This window comes from Lepidothrix coronata, unplaced genomic scaffold (assembly GCF_001604755.1).
Source record: "Lepidothrix coronata isolate B3197 unplaced genomic scaffold, Lepidothrix_coronata-1.0 Scaffold36, whole genome shotgun sequence".
NCBI lineage: Eukaryota > Metazoa > Chordata > Aves > Passeriformes > Pipridae > Lepidothrix > Lepidothrix coronata.
In genome coordinates this window covers 764,670-792,294 of record NW_016690216.1, presented here as the reverse complement: position 1 = coordinate 792,294, position 27,625 = coordinate 764,670, and the positions used below count along the sequence as shown (strand labels likewise).

The 27,625-nt window shown below is 37.3% G+C and overlaps 1 protein-coding gene across 5 annotated transcripts; it reads left to right on the top strand.

Annotated features, from left to right (window-relative positions):
- Positions 1-24: 24 nt before the first annotated feature.
- MYBL1 (MYB proto-oncogene like 1) lies at positions 25-24,446 on the top strand. 5 transcript variants are annotated; one of them, XM_017812520.1, is made up of 16 exons: positions 25-243; positions 4,024-4,126; positions 4,252-4,323; positions 7,165-7,257; positions 7,747-7,967; positions 9,636-9,819; positions 10,047-10,121; positions 11,600-11,701; positions 12,935-13,168; positions 13,481-13,852; positions 14,646-14,788; positions 15,032-15,146; positions 17,607-17,723; positions 17,810-17,914; positions 19,837-20,016; positions 21,811-24,446. In XM_017812520.1, the coding sequence occupies exons 1-16, from the start codon at positions 224-226 to the stop codon at positions 21,937-21,939; spliced, it is 2,265 nt and encodes a 754-aa protein (XP_017668009.1). In that variant the 5' UTR covers positions 25-223; the 3' UTR covers positions 21,940-24,446. The 5 variants fall into 5 exon arrangements, with proteins under 5 accessions (XP_017668009.1, XP_017668010.1, XP_017668011.1 ...); XM_017812521.1 differs by having other exon boundaries at positions 11,597-11,701; positions 19,891-20,016; XM_017812522.1 differs by having other exon boundaries at positions 11,597-11,701; positions 19,837-20,053; positions 21,811-21,930.
- The last annotated feature ends 3,179 nt before the right edge of the window (positions 24,447-27,625 follow it).

Here is a 27,625-nt window from a genome sequence, read left to right as displayed (position 1 = left end):
GCGCCCGGGCCGGGCCGGGGCTGAGGGCGGCCGCCGGGGTGCTGCAGGCACCGCGGGCAGCAGCGGGCCCTGGGAGGATCCCTGCCCGTCTCGAGCCTTCCTGACCCGCCAGTGCCCCGCTACGTCCCCTGCCCTGTCCTGAGAGAGGGAGCCCGAGCGGGGCTCGGGGGCTCCGCGCTGCTCCCCGCGGCCGTGGCGGCCCCCCCTATGGTGCGCCCCGAGGATGGCGGAGAGACGGCGCAGGTGAGTGCGGGACCGGGGCTCCCTGCGCTTTGTGCCACCCACCCCTGCTGGGCAGCGCTGCCTCCCCCGCCGCCCCGCGCCCCGGTGCCCCCCCGCGCCCCGGGATCCCGGCCAGGTGCCGCCCCGCCCCTCACCGCCGCTCCGGCCTTCTGCCACCGCCCCGGCTGTCACTGCCCACCTCCCTCCCCCCTCCGGCACCGCACAGGTATCTCTTCCCTCGGGCTTGCGGGCACCACCTCTCGGACACAAATCCCGCCTTTCCCTTGGCAGCTGCTCTCACCTCTATGCTCTCCCTCGGGCCGTCTGTCGTAGCCTACCTGGAGAACTGAACCTGTCAGTAACAACTGCGTTGTCTTCTCAGTGGCTTTCCTTGCTGGTTGCTTTCCTTCTGATGGAATAGTACTTCTTCCTTTTCACCTCCCGAGTGGCTTTGGCTCAGCCTTGATGTAAGGTTTGGGCCTGTTGATTCTTCCAGTATCTTCAGCGCACCTATTTTCTCTGATTTGGCGTATTCTTTCATTGAGGATGTCACAATCTATCCTGAAATATTCCTGAGAGATAATGTTGTTCTCAAGAACTCCAGCAGCAGCCCCAGATGGGTTTCATACATCTTTTGTCATACTGATATGAAAATGGGTGTGTCTTTGCTTTGTATTCAGAAGGTGGATTCAGAGAACTGTTTTGTCACTATGGTTTTTCTTGTCCTAAATAGAAGATCAGTTTTTGAAAAGTGATAAAGAAATGTAAGAAAAGGATTAGGATTGAGAAAGGAAAGGATACTCAGTGATTTACCTAAGGCATCAGGGGTTTACCATGAACGCATACTTTTCATGTAATTGAGGGTGGTTTCAAAGTTACAGATGTTAAAACTGCCTCTGTGTTTTTCTCTAACATGGAAAAAGTTTGTAAGATAATATTTTTCTGCAAAACTGCGACTAAAACAAGCAAGCAATGCTTTGGGGTTCTGGTTGTATAAGCCACAAAGGGGCTTTGCTTGCAGAGGCTGACTGGTGGAGCTGTCTGTGCTTGGTCTGCAAGAATCAGCTCAGAGGCAGAATGCTTCTTGTTACTTCTAATCTGTATTTTGTAGTTTAAGAGACTTTCACCTGTGATCTTGCAAGCAGTAGTTTCATTTTTTGTCAAGCTTTAGCTTGTATTGTCTCACATGGCTATAGAGTGCTTTGATTTCATGGTTGAAAATACAGTGGGTTGTGGATAGCAGAGGAAGGTTTGGTTAGAGGTCAGTAGCCCTAGGGAAATACTGTGTCAGTGTGTGTTGATATCTCCAAATAAGTGTGATGATGATAGTTCCACTAAAAAACTAAATTATTGAAGCTATGAGTTTACATAAAGGTGATTTCAGGATTGTTAATCTAGGTGTTGAGTAAGGAGAGAGGTGTAATTGTTTTGCACCAAATGGAATTAAGTTTAATTTAGTGTTATATTAAATTAATTTTAAACTGTTCTTGGTTGTTGCATTTACAAGCTTGATTTTTTCCTTTGATGATTCTCAACTCAGAATTGCAAGGATGGCTAGCACAGAGCTCACGAAGTACTTGCTTTATTGGTCCAGATGTTTTATTTGATGAAAGTTGGTGGCTGGGTTCCACTTTGGTGCAGTGATTTAGTGCAGTTTCATAACTGCAAAAGAATTGTCAAATGAACTATAACAACCCCACGTGTTTGAAAATCTTTGCTTAATTGAAAACTTAAATTAGTAGTCCCATTCATGTGTATTTAATTTATAATCTATTGGAGCACTATTTTAAGCAAGCCTTAGGACTAGGTGGTTATTCATGTGAAATCAAGGTGCGAGAGAGGTTAGTGCCTGCTTGGCCGGCCCTCACACCTGCAAAGTGCAGGGAGGTATCCAGGGCTGTGCCGATTTGGCTGTGGGACACGTGTGCCACTGGAGAATTTCAGGCACAGGGCTCTGAACCGCTGCTGCCGCCGGTGGGGACTCCACAGTGTCTGGTACTGGTGTTCTCTTCAGCGTCACTGCCGTGTACAGGGAGCCCCTTCTTTTTTTTTAAATCCTTGTGACTTTTCACGTAACTGAAAACTGTTCATGAACTAATTTGCTGTGCAGTAGGTGGGGAGGTTATGTTGAAAAAGGCCTTAACCACAAGGCCGAATTTTAGTTGTAAGTGAACTGCATGGCTTGTTTGGTATGTAATTGGTTTATAATACCAAAATATGCTTCTCATAATACCAAGATATACCTCTTAAGTTTGTTGATATCTGTGGACAAAAGACAAAAAAAGGAAGTGTGAGAGGGAAGAAAAAACTTTGTTACTTCTAAGTTTAAGTTCTATTTTTTAAGTCCTAAGCTACTTAATGCAATGCTTTTACAATCATTGTGATTGTAGCTTATTTTTTTGAAAGTACCATGAAGAACTTGCAGTTGACCTTTTGACAATTTTACTGCCTTGTATTTCACCAACTGCACAGAGTTTTAATATGTTTGTGTTACTGTTTCCACTGCATCATGAAGCGAAATAGGGCAAATGCCGGTGGTGGTGTAGGGTGTAGAAGCAACTTTAAATACATTGGGTCTGCAAGAGTGGGCACTTACTATCCTGTGGTAATGCTTTTGAATGAGATGTGTTCTCTGTGGCTGACAGGAACATACTTCATGAGAAATGACAAATAATGCATATGTGGTTAATCAGCATGCTGTGCTGATCTGGAAAATAATGTAGAGATCTCCCATGTAATCTGTTCTTAGGACACCAGCACAAGTTAATTCCATTACTGGGAAAGGTTGTTTGTGGTTTTTTTTTTACTCTTGGTTGAAAAATTGACGTAATTATCAAGGTTGAGCAGATCTAGTAAGTTTAGTTTTGAACGTGAGTTTGTGATATTTATATCATACTTTGTACCGATAATAAAATGGAGAAAAATACAGATTTCAGTATGAAACTGCTTTCAATTTAAGCCATGTATTAGGATGGGAATCCCTTCTTTGGGCCTTTGCTATAATTAATGCAGGGGAACTGCAGCTCTTGTTGTTAGACCTAGGTTTCCACATGTGTTTGAATTTATGCTGACTAACATGAGTCACTTAAACAGAAGTTTAAGCGATGTTTACATGAAACACTTCTCTGTGCCGCCTGTTTGGAAGACTTTGTTTATCCAGGCTGTGGAGTTCCACATTTCTCCAGTAGATGGAGAGTGATCTACGTGGAGTCGGAGAGGTACCTGCCTTCCTGCCCCTCTGGCTCTGCACTTTGAGGCTCAGCACTGATGCCATAGTTATTTCTTGTTGGAACGTACCTGTCTTCAGAGATTTGTATCTAATGCCTGTAACACTGAGGCAACACTTTTAGTGAAGTCAGGAGCCCACTTAAAATCTCAAGTTAACACTTATCCGACCCTCTTGTGTTTGTTGTTTTAGTTACAGAGGTGGATCATAATCGTGTTTTGCAGATTAGCAAACCAGTCTATCTTATAAGCTCATTTGTGTAAAATAAAGATTCACAAATGTGTTACAAAGCCATGAATCTTAAAAAGTAGATTTTATTTAATATTTAAGTCTTGACTCAGAATGAGTTATCTGTCCATATTGTAGTCTGTGGCCTTGAAATTAAAATTAATTCTGTTCCTTTGACAAGGTGAAATGCTGGGGGTAGGTCTTATGATCATGCAAATCCTGTATGTCATTTTGGAACAATATGTACATATTGGAAAAAAACACAAGTACTTAGGGGAAAAAAAGATTATTCAGAGGTATTTCAAACTCTATTTTGATCTTCTTCACTCTTCTGTTGTACTCTGCAGTGAGGAAGATGATGACTTTCAATATATGGATCATGACTACGAAGTACCACAGCAAAAAGGTTTGAAGAAGATATGTAGCAAGGTGAAATGGACACGTGAAGAGGTAATACTTTTTTTTGGCTTTAGTTTCATTCCTACATGATCTTGTTAGCTCATGAAATATGTTATTATTTAGCATTGTATTGGGACAGCATGTAACATTTATTGGCTGAGGTTATGTCTTAACAGGATGAAAGGCTAAAGAAGCTGGTGGAACAAAATGGTACAGATGATTGGGCTTTCATTGCTAGTCATCTACAAGTAAGTTGAACCTCTGTTTCAGTTAAGTTCTCTTGATGTTTATCTGGTTATATGTCTAGTTTGGAAATGGGGTGAAATAGAACTCAGAAGGATATAACAATAAAAACTGTGTTAGAGAATGCTTCTAGAATAGAATTGCGACCTAGCTCAGACCTCGGAGAACCTTATTGGCTCAGGCTCTAACGCTGGTCTGAAATGATCAAAAATAGTTGGTGCCTTTAGTTCTCACTTGCTTTTTGTTTTTATTATGGAATATATTCCTGTTTCTTACTGGTTGCATTACTTCTGGTGATCACATCTGCAGTTCGTAGGTTGCTTCTGAAGCAGTTAGGAGAGTGGATTGCATCTGAAAGATTGCTGGAAAGGAGTGGGATCCATTTCTTAAACACCATAGGAAAAGGGGGGGATTTTTTTTTTTTAAATTATTTTTTTGGGTTTTGTTTGTTTTTTTTTCTTTACAGTGATTACTGCTTCCCCAGCATACCTAAATCTTTCCACCTGATGATATCTTCAGTTATTACAAATGGAACCTTAGCAGGTGTCATGGAAGTTTCCTACTGACACTTAAAATTTCTTGTTCTGTTCAAACGGTCAGGTGGAATGAGTAAAAGAGCTGTTGGTTCAAACATTTATGTTTCTTCAGCTATATGAGAGGCACTGGTAGAAAGTACCTACAACTAGAATTGATGATGTTTGTTTCTCTTCTGAACAAATGTTATAAAATGCCTACTGTGAAAACATGGCTAGAATATAAGGCTGAAATCACTGCCTGGAAGTGGTATTGAATATTCAAATATTAGAAATTAAAAATTGCATCCCCTCACACCTTTGAGGTTCTTATAATATTGTGTGGGATGATACGGTTGTATGAAATTCCTGTGTGCCAAACGTAGACTTGAATTCTAAATGCAGAACAACTGTAATTTTTCATTGTTCTTATCATATTTGTGCAACTGTGATGCTTCTGATTTTTTTTTCCAGGTGGCAAAGTATAGATATCAGGGAATAAAGTCAAAGCTTCTAAATTTAAGGAGTGCATAAGCAAATCAGTATTCCTTATATGTGCATTATCCCCTTCTAAAAATCAATGAAGTGAGTGAATGGCAGAGGAGAATGTGATAATATCAAAAAGCTTGTGTATTAAACTGTTTGAAAATACAATGTTTGGTGATATGGATCTGCAGGTGTAGTATGGAGGTGCATTTTAATAAAAAGTTCTTCAGATGTAAACAAATGCTTCTGGAGACAAGAAAGCTATTGTTCAGCAGGATGCCCACTGCAGAGTCGTTAGTGTTGGAAGGAACTTTTCAAGATCATCTGGTTCACAGCCCCTGGTCAAGCAAGGTCAGCTGGAGCAGGCTGCCCAGGACAGTGTCCTTTTGGGTTTTGAATATCTCCATGGATGGAGATCCACAGCCTCTTTAGGTGACCTGTTGCAGTGTTCAAAAGCCAAATAATAGAGGCAAGCATAATTAGCACTTAGTTACCGATGGTCTTTTGCTAGGAAAACCAAGTGTATCTTCAATTACTAGCATGTAAAGGCCCTCAAACTTCTGTGTTTTCAAAGCCTCATTTGGGCACAAGTAAACCTTCCCTCTGTTCTGCCCCCAAAAAGTGAAAATGGCTTCAAGGTGACTCTCAAGAGAGGGAACACAATTGCCTTCAATTTTTGCAGCTAAGGCAGTCTGAAATGATTTTATTGTTTCATCCTATCATTTGTTTTGCTCTTCTCCCAAAAATATATTATGGTTTCAGAAATGTCTGGAAGGTAAAAACACTAAAAGGCCACAATTTAATTTTTTTTTTCCCTCAAAATGGGAACAGCCATTCTGTATTGAGTCTGTCTTTTACAACTTGTCTTCACCAGGAAATGTTTTTTAACAAACTAGTGTGCTTTTAATCATACAGTTACTACTTGTGATTAACTTTGAAGGTATTGTGATCAGTGCAATTTCAGATATTAGTGTTTTGGGTGTTTTTTCTGGTCTGGCAGATTGCTGCTTGGTTAACTTCACTTTAGCATGGTAACACCTTTACTTGTAGACAAGCCCAGCAAAACCTTGCAATTGGTACTTGCTGTCCAACAGCTTGCACTGAGCGAGTAAATAATCATGTCCCACTGTTAAAAAAGGAATGCTAGTATGCTGTGCTGGGGCAGGCTCTTACCTGCATATTTCTGAGGATTGGACCAAGCCTTTCCTACAGACAGTTTTTAGGAAGCTAAGTGAAAGCTTACTTCTCTTTCATAAATGGGAACAATATTTCAAAAGATCCTTAGTGAAGCTACAGAAAAGCACCATCTGTCCTGACCGGCAAAAGCAGTGTTGTTTAATTAGTATGTGTTAACTAAACTTGATATAAATCTGTTTTCCTTAACACTGTAGTAAAGAACTGAGAATATGTTCATCTGAGACTTGGAAAAAGGTTTATTCTTTTATTTGAAAGAAAAAGTATTTCCTTAAAAAATTTCTCTCCTTATTTAAGTTGTAGATAATGTCAAAAGTATATCAACCACAAAGTTCAGAGAAAGTGTGGAGTAATGAGGACAAAAATAATTCTAAATTTTTCTCTGAAGAAGAGTAAGTTCTGAATTTAATTATCAAGTAAGTACATTGAAGTAATTTGATTAGAGCTTCATGCAAGGCTGTTTTTTCCGGAGAAAAGTTTTTATAAGCAAATGGAAGAAGAAACAATAAAGGAGAATTTAGCTATTATACTTAGAACAAAGGTCTAAATAAGCATTTTAATTTGAAATAAGCTAATAATTCTGGCTAGAAAGTACTTACATATTTATATATTCTAAAGTTTAACAGCTACACTGATCTTCTAAAACTATTTCAGAATCGTTCAGATTTTCAGTGCCAGCATCGATGGCAGAAGGTACTAAACCCAGAATTGATTAAAGGTCCCTGGACTAAAGAAGAAGATCAGAGGGTAATGAAAACTAATTGAAACTCTACTCTTTTACTGTAATAAAACTGCCATATGACTGCTAAGAATCTGTACTTTTTCTTAAGGTTTGTTCCTACAGAGTTGATGTCTGGTGGGTCTTGTGACATGGATACTTACATTGGGACATGTGAGAAGAAAAAAAAACTGTAGCTGCTTTTAAGTAGATGGAATGTATGGTTTGCGTAATGTCAGCTTATGCAATGGGCAACAGAAAGAAAACTTACAAATTAATGTTTTCATCAGTATATATTTATATTCTAAACACAAAGAATTTGGAGTTAATAAGTAGTTTTTTTATTTCTTGAAAAATCATTTTTAACCCCCCAAGTCATTATCTGCCTCCTTAGGTCTAATATCATATCAAGATGATTATTATAATGCTATTCTATAATGTGAGTTTATCAGTGTTCTCAGTCTTTGATTAGGTAAACTAGGTTTTGGAATTGTAATGTGCTTTCATCTGTGTTCCAGGTTATTGAATTAGTTCAGAAGTATGGTCCAAAGCGCTGGTCTCTAATTGCAAAACACCTGAAAGGAAGAATAGGCAAGCAGTGCAGAGAGAGATGGCATAACCATCTCAATCCTGAGGTAAAAAAGTCTTCGTGGACAGAAGAAGAGGACAGAATAATCTATGAAGCTCACAAACGTTTGGGAAACCGATGGGCTGAAATAGCCAAACTTCTTCCTGGAAGGTGCTTTGCAACTCTGTTTTTGTTAAATATTGCAGTGTGAAAAGCGGTCATCTCACTACCCTTTCCAATGTAACTTATTAGTCAGAGAGCATCTGTTGAAACTTATGCCACAACATATTTATCTTGATAGATACTAAAAATTATTAAGATCTTTAGCATTTGATTATGCATTCTTAAAAAACCATAAAACCAATAAAAAACCTCTAACGCTTTGCAGGTACCTTCAAAATCCTCTTGATCACTTAAAAAGCCTCTGCAATCGAGCTGAAGAGAGTTAACTGCAAGTAATAATGCAGGAATGATTTGATATCAAACTTGATGACAAAGTGCCTTCATTAATATGCAGTTGAGGGTGACTTTCTTGGTTTAAGATCAGAATTATTTTTTTTTGTGTGTGTGTGTAACACTTGTTGAACTGGACACTTGTAAAAGAAAATATTAGTAATTTTTAAAAGTCCAGACTTAGGAGTCATGCATTGCAAAGCTAGTTGATCACCATGAAGTCTCTAAGTTAAGAATGAATTGTATGCATTGTTCTCCTTATATTTGTTTCAAGTCTGATTAGCAATTTCTATGGTTGTGGAAAAGAAAATTTTAGTGTATAAAGAGTTTAATGAAATAATGCTTTTACCTTGTACTGTTAATTGAATTTCAATGTTAAGGTGTCCCTTTCTGAATTCAGTTTGTGTGTTCAGAGGTGACTGTGTAACTGTGCCTAAGGAATGTCAGCACTTGTTATGTTAGTGGAATAAAAGATGTGTGTTTAGAAGTTTTGATTAAATACACAATCCATGACTCACAGAAAATCCTTTGGAGGAATGAGAAGAGAACTGATTGCATCTAAGTAGAATTTCAGAGAGGGAAGATGAGTTTGACAGAGGAATTCCTAGTTCACTGACTTGTTTGTTATAAATAAATCTTAGATGACTCTTAGTTGAAGACTGGTAGAGATCCTAGACCTAGAACATTTGTAGAGTCTAACACTAGTGGGATGAAAAAGGGGAATACTTCTTGGAGTCAAGCTTAAATGAAGAATGGGGCTTTAAGCAATTTTTGTTTCTGTATACCTCTTTCTAAGGCTAGGAATAATATTGCTAGTATTTTAGACTGTAATGCAGTTATATTCCACTCTTCCCTAAATGCTTCTCTAGTGTTAAAAGTGATTTCAGCCTGCTTGTCAAAATGCCATGGTTGCTTCTCCCCATACAAGATGAAGGGCACAAAGAGTAGTAACATGTTCTTCCACAAAGCTGCACATAAAACACAGAGCTGGGATTGGAGACTGTCACATTTTTAGAAGAGATGTCTTCCAGTGGCAAACACTAGCCAAAGTGCCCTTATTGCGCTGTGGGACCCCAGAGTGATTGTCTTACATTCCAGGTATCCAATAAAAAAGGTTCTCACCCATGATAACAGTCAGAACCAGAACCAAGGCTTTCTCTTTTGCTGCTTTTAATTTCTTGAAGTTTAGTAGAAGGAAGTTTTTAGAAGAGTAGCCTTCTAGTAATTATGCCAAAACCACCACTGATAATAGAACTTTCGGTCTAACTGCTGGAGCTTTCTGGATTTGTGGCTTCAGATTAACCTACTCTACAAACCCTGTAAATTATGTCATATATTAAATTTTAAGATACAGAAACCAGTCACTGTTTTACACTTTCATTTTAGGACTGATAATTCAATTAAAAATCACTGGAATTCAACAATGCGGAGAAAAGTGGAACAGGAAGGATATTTGCAAAGTGTTATAAAGTCTGAAAGCACTAGTTCTTCTGAACTTCAGCCCCAACCTTGTCTGACTATGGAACACTTGCACACTCAGAATCAATTTTATATGCCTGTTCAGACGCATGTAAGTTCAAAATTCAGAGTAATAAGTATTTCCAAGTTTCAAATAATTTGTTTGGTTTGGAACAAGAAATAAATCTGAAATACTGAAGATGGGTTGAATATTTTTTGTGATTTTTATGGAAAATTAGGATTTGTAAACCATAATAAATAGTTTACATACAATAAACTAGAGATAATTTTATAGCCTCCTTTTGTTGAGGGTCTGTAAAATGTTTTATGTCTTTTCAGATTCCAGCATATCAGTATGCCTCACCAGAAGGCAACTGTCTAGAACATGCTCCATCATCTTCCAACATAGTTCAGGTAAATTTGTTAACAGGCTTCATAAATTAAAGAGAATTTACTGCATATTATACAGTAAAATGAAGAGTTTAAAACCCTGTATCTTCAATATATCTGTTAGTCTATCATTCACCTAAATTTATATAAGTTCCTCTATAATTAGGTTTGCTGGCATCATCGGTATTTCTAGATAGGATAAATGGAGCTCTCTATATTTCCCAGAAACATGATGTTTGACCTTATTTCTGACAGAAATATGACTTAAAACTTGTTAAATCATGAGGTTAAAATTGTGACCTGTTAGTATTACCACCTTATGAGACATTTAAGGCAGGACTGTACTACTTATATATATGTAATAAATATATCTGAAAAACTGTCAGTTAAAATTGTTTACTGTGACTTACAGTTCTGACTGTGCTTTTTTGTTCTCAATAGCTTTTATTTCTTTCTCAGTGGTAAATGTCTTTCAATCAGTTGAAGGTGCTCTTTTGCAGCATTCTAAATGCTGAAGTATTAAGGAACTTTAAAACATAAAAATTGGATATGTTATTTCCTTTTGCTTCTTTGGGCTTGCTTGGAATATATCTGAAATTCCTCACATGTTGCAGACTGAATGTAGATCTTTGCTTCTGGTATGACTCCTTGGAAGAACTTTTGCAACTTTAGAATTAGTAAAAAAAATTATTTTGACACAGGGAATAATGCATGTTTTGTTTGTGCTAGATGTGTTAGAGGCATTCTGCAGAGCTCTTTACCTAACCTGAGGTTTTCTTGTGCAGGTCATCTGTTTCATGTTGCATTTTCTTCCCTGATTCGGTGTAAGAATACAAGTCACAACAAAGCCTCATATGGCCTTTGACATTATGGATTGCTATACACAGGAAAATATGATACTTTGTGCTTCTGGAAGTACTCTCTAAACTCAGGATTATAACTAGCTTTGAAACTCATGGCATATATCCTTACTTACCTGTTTATAACAGTAATGGAAAGTGTTAAGGAGGTTAAAAACAAACGAACCAACCAAAGCAAATTAGTTAATTTTCTTTTCTGATAGTAGTGGTAGGACTGCCTGTGTAGACACTCTGCAAATGCTAACTTGAAACACTTTCTTACACACTTAGTGAGGATAAATAACTCAAAACTTTAGAAAGCACACAAAAACATGAACACATATTCCAATGTGCCAACATTGTTGGTTCTGTTAACGATAGAACATAGCTATAGCACACTGACCATTTACAGGCCATGTTAGAAATGTGTTAAAATACTACCTTGTATACCACTATAACATCAGATCCATCTCCTGTAATTGGAGTTGTTTTGCTTTTGAGTGACTACTGTACTACAAAATATGATACAACTTGAACAGCTCAGTTCCCTCTATGTGTGGATTCCTGTTAAAAATACAGCTATGTTGTAATGTCGAATTTTTACTGTGAAGGGGTAGTGGAAGTGGAAAATAGTAATGCTTTCTTTCTTAAATTTTTCAGCAGCCATTTATTGACGATGATCCTGATAAAGAAAAGAAAATAAAGGAACTCGAATTGCTACTTATGTCAGCAGAGACTGAAATCAGAAGAAAACAAATGTCTTCTGTAAGGACTGTAAATATTTGATATGCATTACTGAGATTAATCTTCAGCAATTGGTTGTTTGGTTTAGTATGTTTTTTTCACCTGAACTTCTAAAATCAAACCTATGGCTGTTGAGTTGTAAACCAAAATCTATATATTAGGACTGAGACAACTTATTTTTAGTGCAGTTTTAACCTTTTAAACTGTGAAGACAGTAGAAATGTGACCAGCAGTTTGGCAGTTGTTCCTAAGACCCAGGATTTTAATCCTCTTCAAGAGATAACACATTTGATATCCCTGCCATTCAGTTTTATAGATTAGCAATGTTGATAATCTGCTCAACAGAGGCAGGTGAAAAATACATAGGCTTTGCCCTATTTAATTTCAAAATGTCCTGTAGATTATAATTTTATATTATATATTATATTCGTATTATATATTTAGGTATTATATATTATAATACCTAATATCTACATTTGGACATGACTAACAGTAAATAAGCAGGCACTGTACTCAATTTATGCATAAATTCAGTGGAATTAGGGTAACTTGCAGATGACAGTCATTGATTTCCTCAAAAGGCTGTGAACATCAGGCACCTAACCAACCCAACCATATTGATTGCTAATTTAGATTACAGGTGAACTTCCAGTTTTATGTGGTGGAGCTATCGCTGACATTCTTTTGAAACAGTGGAATTATCTTATCTAGTGGAATCTGTTTTGCTTCTAGATTTCCAGTGAAAATTAGAATCTGTTTCTTGAGTACTAAGCAGTCTACTAAAATGGGATAACCATTTAGAAGCTAAGTAAACTATTAATGCAGAATCTGCCCTAAAAAAATCGGATCAAACAAGAAGTGTTTCGCATTCTACAAACATCTTGAAATATAACTGTAAATCTTCTCTAGTGAAGATTACTTCATAATATACTGGTGTTCAGGTATACAGAAAACTTGGATCAGAGATGGCTTCTAATGCAACCCATAATTATCTAAGTTATAAGCATGTATGAGATATGAATGAGAGGTAAGATAAAAATCTTACACGATTTGAAAATGTTGTGTATGTTAATGTAAGGAGAAGACTAACTGCATTAATTGAAACACATTATTAGTATTTGAAAATGCAAAAATTAATACTTATGCGTAGTCTTCCCACACACTACTTTTTTTTTCCTGCCCTGCAGTCACATAATTTACTCTTTTCAACCTTGAAGTTGAATAAGATTAATGTATTTCCTCGTAACTTTTTAGCAAGCTGGAAGCTTACCTTGTTGGTCTGGAAGTTTTGTCATGGAGGATTGTATGCCTAATACACTAAGTAGCCTTGAGGAACAAACAAGTGATTTCTACAGCATGGATGAGGCTCGCATCACACCTGTTCAGCAGAATTCACCACCTAAGTATTTGGGTGTTGAAGCAAATAGAATGTTAACACCTCTACAAACCATTCCAGAATTTGCAGAGACACTAGATCTTATGGAAATTGTAAGTTTGTATTTCTTCTTAAAAGGAAGTGTTTATTTAGGAATATCAACTTACAGAGTATGTGTAAAATACTCTTAAAATTACCTTATTTTGTACTTGTCTGTAGTTTCAGCCATATCGAATGTTTTATTGCTGTTTAAACATAATTATTTTTTAAAATATTCAGTGTTTTAGGATTGTATGAAAGTTACAGGGAGAATAATTCAGTATATGGCTTCTGGAGGTAGAGAGCTGATAGACTGGCTTGGACATTGTGAAATAACCTTGAATAAGCATGCTAGTGTTTTGAGTATTTTGCATCTTGCCTCATAGGATCCGGTAGCGTGGAGTGATGTCACCTGTTTTGAGCTTTCAGAGGCTGTTGTATCTCCTGTCAAGTCAGCTCCAGTAAAACTCATGCGGCTTCAACACAATGAAGGAGCTCCTGAGTGCCAGTATAATGTTGGCGTTATGCTTGATGGCAAAAACCACAGTAGTAGCATCAGTGGTGATGAAGAAACCGTTTTTTCAACAACCTCAAACTTAACTAAGTTCAGCAATCCACCTGCTATCCTAAGAAAGAAAAAGAGATTGCGTGTTGGGCAATCGCCAGTTAGTGATCTGAATGATGGCTTGTGTAATGATGCTGTCAATGTTGCACTAAAGCGTACACCAGTGAAAACACTACCATTTTCTCCATCACAGGTGAGTTTATTTTTAAATATGGCTGACTATGAGGACTGCAGTGGGCAAGTTATAAATTATAAGTAGTTTCTTCCCTAGTCATATGTTGCAGCCTAAACAAATATTTCAAAAAACTTCTTAAAACATCTGCATAAGGGTAAATATATTAAGAATAAACCATAAATCGTTAAATAAACCTATTTTCTCTGTTTTTAAGAGTGATGAGGGAGGGCGGCAGCAGCAGCGACCAACTTGTGTCTGAGCTCTCACTTTCTCATGCAAATAGTTGTTGATAGAGACCTTTTGTCTCTGTGACCTAATTAAGCAGTAGGGATTTTAAGGGGAAAATCAAGGTTTCAGCAATAAATGTTTCTTCTCCCAGGCAACCAGCAGTAGGATAAGAGGGCATGTCTTAAGCTCTGCCAGGGGAGGTTTAGGTTGGATATTAGGAAAAAATTTTTTACAGAGAGAGTATTCAGACATTGGAATGGGCTGCCCAGGGAGTTGGTGGATTCACCATCCCTGGAGGTTTTTAGGATGAGACTGGATGTGGCACTTAGGGCCATGGTCTACTAGCCACGGCGGTGTTGGATCAAGGGTTGGACTTGATGACCTCGGAGGTCTTTTCCAACCTGGTCGATTCTGTGATTCTGTGAAATGTCTTCTAGTGTAAGTCAAAAATAATGTGTTTGGGTTTGTCAGTAAAAGCCTTTCAGATATATGCGTATAATTTTGGGTTTTTTTTACTGTTCAGTACAATGGTAAAGCTTTGTCCTATAAGGTTTGTTAGGTTTTTTTCCTCTCTTTTTCTTAGTTTTTCAACACTTGCTCTGGAAACGAACAATTTAACTTTGAAAATCCTGCATTTACGTCGACTCCAATCTGTGGGCAGAAAGTTCTTATTACAACTCCTCTACACAAGGAAATGACACCACAAGATCAAAAGGAAAATGTGGGGTAGGATTATTACATTAAACGTCTGGTGGTGTTGCTCAAATGAAAACAAATATTGTCAAAATCCAATTAAAGTTTAATACAGCTGGGGTAATACTATGGTGATCTTAATACTTTGAGATTCATAGTGGTTATATCTGTTGTGCAAATTAAGGTATTTTAAAATGTTTCTTAGATTAATTTTATTACATTGCTAATGATAAAATATTAAAATGCATGTATGAACACTTTTCTATGCTTGAATAGTTTTAGAACTCCCACAATGAGAAGATCTCTTTTGGGTTCAACACCAAGGACACCAACTCCTTTTAAAAATGCTTTGGCTGCTCAGGAAAAAAAGTATGGTCCTCTCAGACTTATGGTATGTGATGATGCTATTTCTTTTCTTCTTTGTTGAAGTCTAAATTCCCTCTTGGTTTTGAAGTACTGTAAGTCTCAGTGTGATCTTAAAAAGCATTTTCTAACTGCTGTTGTTTCAGTTACTTGCCTTATTATCCTAGAATGTCAATCAAAAATGCTTCAGATTTGTTTGTTAGACTCATATCCTTCAGTGTAGTATGGAGGCATTTTCTTCTTGAATGGTAATTTGGTATATATAGTCCATAATTACATACATAGTAATCTGAAATGCATTGGTTTCATATTTGTGAGTTGTTTTAAATTTGTCTAACCTTGCTAACGCTCTACCTCTTATAAGATAGTGTCATGTTAAAAGGGGCAGAAAAGAAGAATTTTCTGTCCAACCTGTATTAATTTATTTTTTGTCTATCAGTGTCCTCCCAGGAGATCAAAGCCTTTTAATGTCTAATACAGTCTGTTAGCATCTCCTTAGGTGAGACCCTTTGCTTAACAGATTCACATCACTTGATAGAGATAGAGAAACCCCTCAGCAAGTTTATCCTGTGAGTTATTTCGTCATTGATGAAACTGTCAGCACCTAAAACCAGACTCACTTTAACAGTTCACGAATTAATACATTTGTTAATACAAATTTGTGACAATTTATAGGGTTTGTGTTGTCTGGAATAGGGTTTAACTGCAAAAACACATTTAAACCATGTAGTAATAATAATAAAGCAAGGTAAAGCATACACTCTAAAGCAAAGCAACTTACTAAGAAGACTATGAAACAAAAGTAAGCTGTAGTTTTTTAGAAGCAAGTAATTAGTATGCATAAGATACGTCTCACCTTCCAGGCATCCCCAGGAGTGGAAGGAGAAAGACTAGCTCATGAGCTGTCTCTCGCAGTGTTGATGGAACTTCTCCCTTGTTTTTTCTTATGTCCAATCTCTTTTTATAACCTTTTTCTTAGGCAGTTTGAGTGGCAATACACTAATTTTGGGGTGATAGACAAATGACATAGGCCCAAAGTTTGTTTTCCTGTGTTCCCTTTGCCAAGATGTTTGCAAAAAAAGTCCAGTGTTACCTTCATATCACTCTTCTCTCTTATTGGTTTCTGGAAATGCCTTCCCAGGTGTTGGGGTCTTCCAGGAAACCATCAGGAGTTTTTTTCTCCTTGTGTATAACCTTATGTATCACCTTACAGGTGGTTACATAATTGTCTGAGATTTTAATTTGAATACTTTAGCATTCTGTTTTGTCAAAGAAAAATTGTAAGTGAGAGAGTGAATGGGTGTGGGTCCTCCAACTGCGTAATCTAGTGAGAGCAAGCTGCTGTAGATGAGTATGACTGACCTCGTTATTTTAAAAGTTTGACTTGAAAAACTGCATTATGTTTGAATCCTCTGGACTATGTAAGAGCTGAGTTGTTTTCTGGCTTTCGTTCTTCTGCAGTGCTAGGACTGAAACTAGATGTTCACCACAGTGTGGTAAACTTGAGTGACATCTGTAATTTTTTCATCCTAAATCCAAAAATCTTAGTATAGCAGTTCACGACCCTCTGATTCTTCTGACTGTCACAGGAGATTTTTTTTTTTGTAGTTATTGACTATGGATAATGTTACTTTTTTGCTTGTTTGTTTGTTCCAAGTGAATTCAATTTTTGTTCTCTTCCTAGCCTAGCTAAGGTATGTTAATGCGTAATAACTTTTGGAATTCAGTAGACATATGCTTTTCAAGTTCTGAAAAAATTCCAGCCAATATATATTGACTACTTCTTTTCTGCAAACACAGAAGGCAGCTCAGACTTTGCCACAGGGTTTGGCACCATCTGTGTTACCCTATAGATTCACAGTCCCTCACTATGCAAATGGAGTGGTTTGGCATTCCTGTTTCTGTCCACTATTAACCTCCTGTTCAAAATCAAATTTTGAGGGCTTAAGGGAATGCTTCTCCTGTTGGTACACAAAGGGACCATCTGTATGGCTTCTGTGAAATTCTGCACTGTATTTAGAACGATCAATTATGCAAAGATTTGTGTTAAAATTGATATAAATTCCTTTCCCAACAAGTCATACTTTCCTGGTACAGCTTTTTAGTACTGTATGCATGTATATGTATATATGTGTTTATATAGGTATTTAGTATATATAAAGTATTTTTACCCCTTCTATCAGTGGATAACCATTACTAATAAATGCAAACAAATAGTTTGTCTTCTTCAATGCTACCTTGCATTTTTGAGGCATGTATATCTTTTATCTGGCTATAAATAATGTGGAGTAAAATTAACTTTAAAAAATCTCCATAGCTGTGAAATGTAGCCCTGAAGTTTTTAACTACAGTAGCTTAAATCCTTTCATCTGCTGCTGTATTTTGGAAGATCTCTTTTCTAGCCTACATTAGCTGAACATAGGATGTGGTAAAAACTAACAACTAATAGACTTCCTGTATTTCTTTTTCAATTTTAATTAACGTTTAGTCACAACCACTTGCCTTCTCGGAGGAAGACATTAGGGAAGTTTTGAAAGAGGAAACTGGAACAGATATATTTCCCAAGGAGGAAGATGACACTGTGTATAAAAGCTGCAAGCAGGAGGTAACATGACAATAATAATTTCAAATAGAAAATAACTGCTTTTAAATAATATTTTACAATTTTCCTCTGCAAAATGTTTATTTCAGCACAACTCTTCTAAAAAAGTCAGAAAATCACTGGTCCTAGATTCACAGGAAAAAGAAGAAGTTGGTGCCCAGCGCTTCACAGAAGATAATAGTTTAGATGTACAGGTAAGTATTAAACTACTGAAGAGCAGCACTGGCAGCAGTATTAATGTGGAACTGTGTGTCTTTTGTTCTGTGAACTAAAATACAGTTTTTGGATTAAGGCTAGATTTATATATCTAGAAAGTGAAAATCACATTTAGTTTGAAATACTATTTTAAATACTTAAGAAATACTTGAACATTGGGCTTGAATTCACACGTGACTTCTTTCTTCCAGGACTTCAGAGTAGGACTGGTAAAGTAATGTGAATGCTTTGCAGGTTTGGTACTGCAGCTGTTCCCATGCTGATTACTTATAAACTTTAGCATACACAGCATGTGGAAGCTCTGTAATATACCAGGAGATGACACTTGCTCCTGTGCTTTGCATACGTGACAGTCTGGCAGATATGTTCTGAAGATACCTAACTGCATATTAGGCAGCATGTTTGTCCTGCTTCATATAGTGCAATATTTTAAGAAATACTAAGCATGTAAAAGATGAGGTTTGTGTGCTACCTCTGCCTGAAGAAATTTGAATACTTCTGCCTCAGCAACCAAGACATGAAGATATGGGGCTGATGGTCCTTCTTTCCTTTAAAAAGTAGCTCAATGTTTTGAATGATTGAATAGATTAATCTTTAGTATTGTAGTTTGTAGGAAAACTTTAGTCTACTTCTTAAATTAATGTATGTATGTTTTTAATTCTGATTAAGAGTGATTCTTGATTAGGTACAAGACTATATTCAAGAGGCAGGAGCCAAAGTCCTTAAAAAGAATACTTAAGGTGCTTGAGTCATACTGCTTTCTGATTATTGTAGCTGCTTTCCTGAATTCCCTTCCTAAATGCCTTTGTAGACTCTGTGCCAAGCCTAGGTATCTGCTTGGGTGTTGGGTGCTCTGCCACCTAGTGGGAGTTCCCCACTTCCCTGAGAACATCTCTCTTAAGAGGAGCAGCAGTGCTGCAGCCCTTCCAACCACAAACAAATTGCCTGGTGTTTTCTTAGTTATGTCTTGTTGTGACAACGATGTATCGTGCATCACCAATGTCCAGGGTATTAAGCTAAAACAAAGATACACTATGATGTTGTGGTCTATTAAAAGCAGAGGACTGGGGAAAAATTCCTTTTCCTCCATTTTCATGAGGAATACTGTGCAACAGGAATATGCAGTCTTAGTAAGAGAGATAGTGGTAGTATCTGATGTTAAAAGGAAAAAGGTACCAATCCTTAGGTAGAAATGGTGCATCCGTGTGACGATAACTTAGGATTAATGTCTAAGGTAGAATAAACACTTAAAGATGGTTTAAGTTTATTGGGGTGCTTTTGTAAGCAAACAAGTACTTATGCCACTGTTACTTCATCTAATTTTGCTCTTTAAAATTGCCATATACCTTTCTTATGCTTTGGTATACTGAAGCTGGATTAATTTCTTTTTATTTCCGTAGACATTATCAGCATATAAAACTCTTCTGGAATAATCCATCCAGTGCTTATTTCAGTTCTTAAAGCAGTTCCTTCCTCTGAAACTGATGCAGTCTTATGTTTTCCACTCCAGTCTCCTTCCCCTGACTTTCACAAGAGCTGTGCTAGAAGTGAATTACAAGCTTTTTTCTTTAAAACTGTTTTGTAGTTACCACTTTATCAAGTTCTTAACAAAATGTTATCAGCTGTAGTGTGGCTTTAGAGTAAAGAAGCCGTCTACTCAGTAATACCTAAATCGTGCTAGCAGCTGCTTGTTGTACTGTGCTTAGTATTGACTATGGACCCCGCTATGCTAGTTCTTCATATACTGTTCATCACTTTTTCTCTTCAGATTCTTTCCTAGGGTTTTTCTGATAGTATTTGCTTTGTTTACATTTTGGCTTCTCTGAACACAGCAGTCGAAATCTTTCTGTATTAAATACTAATTATTATTCCTGTTCCCTACCTTTTTTTTTGTCAATAGTCAAAAAATGCATATACCACATCTTTATTAATGACACCATTGTTGGAAATACAGGACAACAGATGTAACCTGACATCAGAAAAACAGGATACAAATCCAGCAGACAAAGCAAATGCAGTAATTAAGAAGAAACTGAATGCATGTGCTTCAAAAAATGTCAAAATGGAGAAAGCTCTTCAGGTCTGGATGCAAAGAATTCTGTTAGCTCTGTTAGCAGGTTAACAAAGAATTTTTTTGTTGTTTTGTTTCTGTCTTGCCCAAATGTCTAGAATTGTTCAAATCAGTGATTGAGTTTCCATCAGTGTTTCCATGATCCTCATTTCTTATAAGTTGGTTATTTGTCCACAAAGTTCTCTAAATACAACCCTGATGTTTCACTGAGTGGTCTCTAAGATTTATATGTGGTGAGGAAAAAACAGGATAGGGGAAACCTACAAAACAGGTCTGGGTACCCAAGACTAGGAGTTAAAAAAACTTGACCTGGTGCAAACTAAACCTCTACAGCACTTAAGCTTCTCAAATTTGGCTGATGCTTACTTCATAATAAACCCAGTGGGATTCATTAAGCAGAGTTCATCCACAGGTTCTGTTTGGTAAATGTTCTTGTAACATGCCCGTTCTTGTACCTCTGTATATTTTCCATACTGGTAAAACCATGGAACCTAGTTTTCCCTCTGTGTCTTGATCACCAGCTTTAGGAAACGATTCTTTGACCTGACTTTGTACCAGTTCCAGTTTTTCCCATAGGGAGTTAATGTATAAAGTTTTTGTGTCTTTTTAGAATATCTACAGCTCTGTATTAATGAAAAAAAATCCCCCAAAAAAGACAGGGCACCTGGAGCCTGATCTTCCCTGTCCTACTTAATTGCTTTACTGATGATATTTTTAAGTATAGAGACAACAGTATTACTTTCTGATCTTTTCTTATGAAAAGGAAGAACGAAGTTCATTTAATGGTGATATTAAAATAAAGAAATAAAAAAAAGGATTAACTGTTATGAATTGCAGCAAACGTAAATATATCTATCTGGCCCAGAAGTATGCTCTTTATAATACCAAAAGGGGAGCTTAGTCATACTATACTCACAAATGTTTTCATTGGACCATCTTTTTCTTTTTTCTCTCTCCCCAGAGAAATTCCCACTCAATTTTGTGGCCTCTCTAGCCCCAAGTCCCTTCCATGAATCAAGTTCTGCTAAATTTATAGAGAAACTCAAACAGCTCATTTTCTCCATAAATATATATGTAGAACTGATCGTTTGGATCAGTTTCTAGCTCAATGTGGGAGGAAGAGGATCTTGCATTCTTCATCATGCTACAATCTGCTAGTGTCAGGTCCAAGTTAGAGCTGCTACAAATCAGCTTGAGATTCAGTATATCATGCAAAGGTGCAAGCTTTGCTTCATGGAAGAAGCAGGACTAGTGGCTCAATTATTCTTCCATTCATCATTTTTATTCCCAATTCCTTTACCGTTTTTAATGTATTCCCAAAAAAATCTGACCATTCATCCACAGCTGCCACTTGGTTCAGTAAAGTTCTTCGCAGTATTCTTTTTCAGCTGCCAAACCATTTTGCCTTCCTTGGTATCTCCAGACAACTGTCAATAATGGGTTTTTCTGCCTGTTGAACTTAGCACATTTAAAGAGGAAGATATTCAAAGAGAAGATAACTTAATTAGCTTCCCTTTTATGTATTGTTGAACTAGTTAGTATCTTCTTAAGAGTGTTTTTCACTTCGTGTGTTAAAACTTGAAGCATAACACAGAATGCACTGCTGGGGAGCTGGATTAAGGGGTAGAGAGGGAGCTTTGTCGCAGTTTTTAGGTATTGTACTGTAGAATTGGATCCTTCTCAGTAATATATATTATTGATAGACTTTGATAATTTATTAATACTCTGAAAGGTTGTATGAGAATTGCTCAAGTATTTTAGTTTGTTATAAGAATCTTTTTAACAGGATTTTATTTTATGCAGCCAAATCGTGACTGGGAAGCAGTTGTTTATGGAAAAACAGAAGACCAGCTTATCATGACTGAACAAGCGAGGCGATATCTGAGCACATACACAGCTACCAACAGCAATTCAAGATCTCTGATACTGTGACGGGCACTGCAACTGACAACCATCTCGTTCCACTGAAACTGAAACAATGTCGAATGTGATTCCCGTACGATACATGTGAATTAAGTCTTGTCTCTGAGAGAGTCTGCCAAGGGAAACCTTAAAGCTACCTTAAAGCTTCCTTTCTTCTTTTGACTGACAAAGAACAGACATGAAGCTCTTGCATTCTTTACGAAAGGATATTGCAAACAGTTCTGCAATGAATTGCTTAAATATTAGAAGCGTAATGCCCTACCATAATATAAAGAAGGGGAAAATGCATTGCAGTGTTGCCAACATAGAGCTTCTAGGTCTATTTTTCGTATTTATTCTTTTGACTTGCATTGCATTTTTTATCTGTTAGAGCATTTTCAATATAGAGTAGGTTTATAGGTTGTTACTGGTTTTCAAATGAGCAAGATACATGACTGAATATGCTTTTGCTTATGTAGCATTTTTCTAGTATATAAAGAAACACAACAGAAAGAAGTACAAAGGAAGGATAGAAAGTTGCACTACTAATTTTTTTGGTATGCTGCAAAACAATGGAATTAACTACAGTGTTAAATATATTTATTTGCAAATGGTACTAGAAGTAGGCAAGGGGGGGTGAATTAAGTTTAGTGTAAAGCATCAGTATTTTCTTCATAAATCTCAAAATGAGATGATTGTTGAATGTATTGTACAGTATGTAGGAACAAGGAAAATTTTGTAAATTGGAGAGGATTCTGTTTTTATAATTTATTTCCATTTCAAAGCTTAAATGTAGATATTTATATGTATGCAGGTTGTCTAGAGGCCAATGTTGTTTCCTGTTAAAACAGCTAAAATGAAAAAAGGACAAGTTTAAAATATACGGAATAGCAGAAGAATTACAGTGAAGTGTAAAAATCTATACTGTACGTGTTACATCTATGTAAGGATTGCACTATAGCCCTAAAATCATGTTGGTCTACAACATAATGACAAGGTATACCTGTATTATACAGCAACTGTTCCTGTTCCTTGTTTAAATATATTTAGAAAGAAATGGTGGGGTCTTACATGAGACCCAGGAGTACTTTGTCCTGCATAGGAACTAAAAACTAATGCATTTTCAATATATATATTTTATTCTTTTTTTTTTTTTTAAAGAAACTTGGCACCTTGGATCTCAAAACAATTGTATCTGCACTTAACTTCGACCATTATATACTGACTAAATGTTTGAAGAGCAAAGAGAACATTCTTTTATTTATGAAAAGTCTTTGTCCTTATTTAAAGGTATACAGGTCACAACACTTGCTTTAGTTGCCTATTTTAGGTATTTGCACTTATTTTATGTCTTTATTTTGGGTTTTGAAGAAATGTTTTGGTTTGCTTTTGTTGTAGAGATTTTTTATGTAGTTAATTTTGAGCAGGTTATAATGGTGTGCTCTCAACAAATACTGACAGGTAAATAGAACTGTACACTGTAGTTTTAGTTATTTATAATTCAAACACTCTTCCTCTCCACTCCCGGAGGTGCTGCTACAGATAGTGGCAGAATCGGCTTGCTGCTATGAGAGATGGAAAGAGCGAGCATCATATGCACTGTATGTAAAATTACATGATGTCAGGTTCTCTAGTTAACTTTATGAGATCAACCAGTACTATGCAGGGTGTGGAAAGTGTTCCTAACGCTGTAATATCAAAGATGGTAGAGAAGAATTTATTTATGGAGAATTTTAACATGTGATGAGTGGCACAAGGAAGGTAATGGGTTCTTAAACTTTTTTTAAACATCTCAAAGCTTATATAATCCTTGTTTTTAAGAGCTTTTTCATATTGGCTTTGATAGTAGTAGGCACAAACATTTTTAGCAGTTTTTAATTCACATCAAAATTTCAAGGGGGGTGGGAATCCTATATAAGCAAGGGATCAGAAAATGCCCATCATGCCAGGATTACTCCTCACCTATGACAATTTAGTGGAGTCAATTGGAATTCTTGGCAGTACTAGATTTAGGTGTGCATTACCAGAAGGGATTTAACGGCAACATTCAATGCTGGAGACATCATTTAATTCACAAAAAAGGAAATCAGACATTAAGAGAGAATTAATATCTAGAATCTGGATGGTATATTTCAGTAGAAGTGGTATCACCAAAACTACCTATACCAAGTTTAAGCATAGATTTATGGTAAGTAGTAATAATTTCTGTTGGTATTGGTTGGATCGTTTAGTTAACTCCTACTTTGTTACTTTAGCAGGAAGGTTTTAATCTTTCATATGTCAGGCATCTTATTACTTTTTGAATGTTGTGTGCATTTGCATTTCTTTCACTTGATAGGTAAATTGTACATGCAGCAGCCAAACTTGCATGAAACCTAGATACATATTACTCCATATTTTTCTTCTAAGGTTTGACATAATGTGCAACAAATGCCTTGTTTATCTTAGTTTTTGTTGTACTACAAACTTTACTTTTATATAAGAGAATCTCACAATACAGACCACGTTAATGTCAGAAATAAAGCATCTATGTACCAGGTTACTGTAAGTGTCTTTTATTGAAAACATTTTTGTATGTGTGCTTGTGAAACTGCAAGAGATGTGTCTTTTCTGGACTGGGCAGAGACAGCAGTCATGGGAATCAATGGGTTACAAAGTGGGATGGAGTCCCCTGGTAATACCTGCTTCAATCCAACTGCATGTAAGCCTGCTTGTATTTGGTTATCAGTTTATATTTGTCTCTCAAAGCTTTAACACAAATACTTACGTATAGAAGACAATTTGAGACGAATGTTCATTGTGTAAAGCTTTTTTTTAGATTCCTTTCATTTGTAGGGTAGAAGTATTTTGGTATATATGCCTGAGTCTTGAGAAGTAAATGCAAATGTAAGCTGTGCAATGTGATTTTATTTTCTCCCCTCCCTTACTAATTCTCACAAACATGTATTAATTTGAGTTAGTGTTAGACTTAAACTCTCTTATTTTGAGAGAAGCACTGGCATTCAATACAAAATTTGTAATGCTTTTTCCAGTTTTGTGACAAAATATAAATGACAAATAATTAAGGTAATCTGTTGAAGGAAAAAGACAGGAGGGACTAACACAAGTCAGTTCTTCAGAAATAGGTCCTGGTAATTTATGTCCTCTAGCTTCAAGCTTTATGAGCAAACTCTGACTGTTATGGGGGCTTTGCTGGGGATTTGGCTGTCACAGCCAGACCACTGTATGAATAACCTGCAGACCTGCTCATGTTTGCATGTGTAAAGTTTTCCATCACTTGGGACAAGTGAAGTGGACTGACTAGAACATTTGTTCTTGTGGCTGGCTGCTGATGTCTGAAATCAAGGTGAAATGTAGGTAAAGGAAAGTGAAGTCTAATGATGTGACTGATTCATTTTTCTGTGTTGACTTTGCTCAATGAAACAAAGTAGAGTGGATGGACAACCAGTAAGGCAAATTTGGTAGTAACTATAACACTAAGTTTCATTATTTGAAAAATCTGGAAGCTTTACTTGTGGATCTGACTTTTACTTGGAAGAAGTGGTCTTAAAGGAATTGATTGGTGAGAATAAGCCCAGTTCCTACTGCTGTTATTCTGATTTTGCATGAGAATAACTCTACTAGATTTGCGCAAAACTAAAACTGATACAATGCTGAAAGTGAATCAAGCTTTGTGAAACGGAGGTTTTAACACTGAATATTAACGAACCACAGTTGCACCATACCTGTGACCAAGGTGACACACAATGCAAACAGCAAAAATTTTGAAACATATTGATTCTTGCATTTGTTTTCATGACAAATATTCAGATAAAGGTTCACTACCTAGGCAGAGAGTACAGGGATGTATTCTAATGCTAGACCTCATCCAATTTTTTTTTTCATAAGTTTCCTTGACGTTGGATAAGCTGAATCTTTATAGGCTTAAATGCTTACTTTCATGAGGAAGCAGTGGATTACTGTTTCTGTGCCAGCTGAGCCAAAAGATTGGTCCCTCTTGAAGCTGCAGCATACTGGTCTGTGTGGCTTCCCCTGGAGACAGCCAGCTTAACCCTTGAGTGGGTTGGATTCTTGCCCTGCAGCTGAAGGGAACAATGGGACCCTTGTAGTTCTGCTAGCGTGATGTGTTGGAGGAACAGGTAAGCCTTGGACACTTATACGCAATCTTACGTTTCTGTATGAAGAAAAAATCTAAATGCTCATACCCACTATATCGCCCTAATGCTTATGAAGAAACCTCAGTAGTGCAGCTTCTGTTTGCATCTGGAGTAACAGATGTGCAATATAGCATTCTTCAGTATCAGCTTTTATTGGTGGTATGGTTTTCTTTTTTAATTTCATTTTCTCTTCTGCTTCATTGCTGTGTGGGTTTTTTTTGTGAGGTACAGAACTGAAAGGAGTCCCCTGACAGTGCCTGCTGTTGGGCTGTGTCACCTAGTGATGCAGTTGCTATTGCAGTGGCAGTCCTGTCTACCTGCTATTGCCTTTTACAGAAATTTTGGGTTCTAATTTGGGTTTATTTTTAGAGTCTTCTGGATTATTTACCTGACTTCTGATTTCCTGTGTCATCACACCCTCTGATACAGAGAAGATGGACGTTAATGCCCTTAGCACAAGCAAGATGGGAATGGGCTGTGTCTTGGCTAGCAGTGGTGTATATCTGTAACTGTCCTGTGTTATAGTCTGATGGGAAAGGGTGCTTTTCGCTTTTGGGGAGGGAGAATTCTGCTTGGCTAGCATTTACTTCCTTGCTGACCATTGGCCAGTTACTTGGTCAGAGTTACTCCTTGTAAAAGTGATGTTTGGCTGTTGCACAACCAACAGATCTTTAGAGCACTCTTTAGAGTGTGTTGTGCCCTCCTCTGTGAAGTAGTCCATTCCATAGGTTAAAGAATATTTGCTCAGCTTTCTGAGAGTATCAAGTTCTTACAACAGTAGACATTAAAAAAATAATAAAAAATAATCAATGGAACAAACCCATAAAGCAAATTAAAAAAAAGCCCAACACCTCAGAACACTGCTTACTGTGGTCATAAGCAGTGATACTTTGTATCTCAGAAGTCTTTTGTAGGAACTGTGTGAATGACATGAGCTGTGCATACACGTTAGGTGGAAAGAGAGTTTGGAAGAGCAATCAGCTTTGTAAATCAGAGCAGTTGAGGATGTTTCCACATACATGTAGGGATGAGTTGTCTTGATGCCCTCATCCTAAAGGTGAGTGGCGTGTGGGCCGACACCGTCCTTGTTCGCCTACTTCTCACGCCGACCGGTGCGTGTTTGTGGCAACTCGGTGCCTGAGAGGACTCGCCGCGGAACCGGGGCCGGGGCTGCGCCGCGCAGCAAAGGGGAAGCGCGTTAGCTGGGCTGAGCGGGGTCGAATAGCCGGATAAATCGGCCGCCGGCAATTTACAAATGAATGCCACGTTCTCCTCAGCCATACGGAAACGGGGGATCAGCGGTGTCTGGAGGGCCCGTGTCACCAGAAGTAGGCCAGTTTGTGCGTCGTCCTGCGCTGGCAAACGGCCAGGCTTTGTGTGCTCCAGACACCAGATGGGAAGCAATTATGAGTGTGACAAGCGGGTCATCTGGCAGACGCTCTGTGGACCTGCTGCCGCATAATTTTTGGCGGGAAGAGAGCTTTTTCTTCCCCCCCCCTTCTTTTTCTTTTCTTTTTTTTTTTTTTTTTTTTTTTTTTTTTTTTTTTTTTTTTTTTTTT

Excerpts from the sequence above, each read along its gene's own strand:
- MYBL1 (XM_017812519.1), top strand. The coding sequence starts at position 224 with ATGGCGGAGAGACGGCGCAG. Across the intron at positions 13,169-13,480 it reads CACTAGATCTTATGGAAATT|GATCCGGTAGCGTGGAGTGA; the intron begins GTAAGTTTGTAT and ends CTTGCCTCATAG. Across the intron at positions 13,853-14,645 it reads TACCATTTTCTCCATCACAG|TTTTTCAACACTTGCTCTGG; the intron begins GTGAGTTTATTT and ends TCTTTTTCTTAG.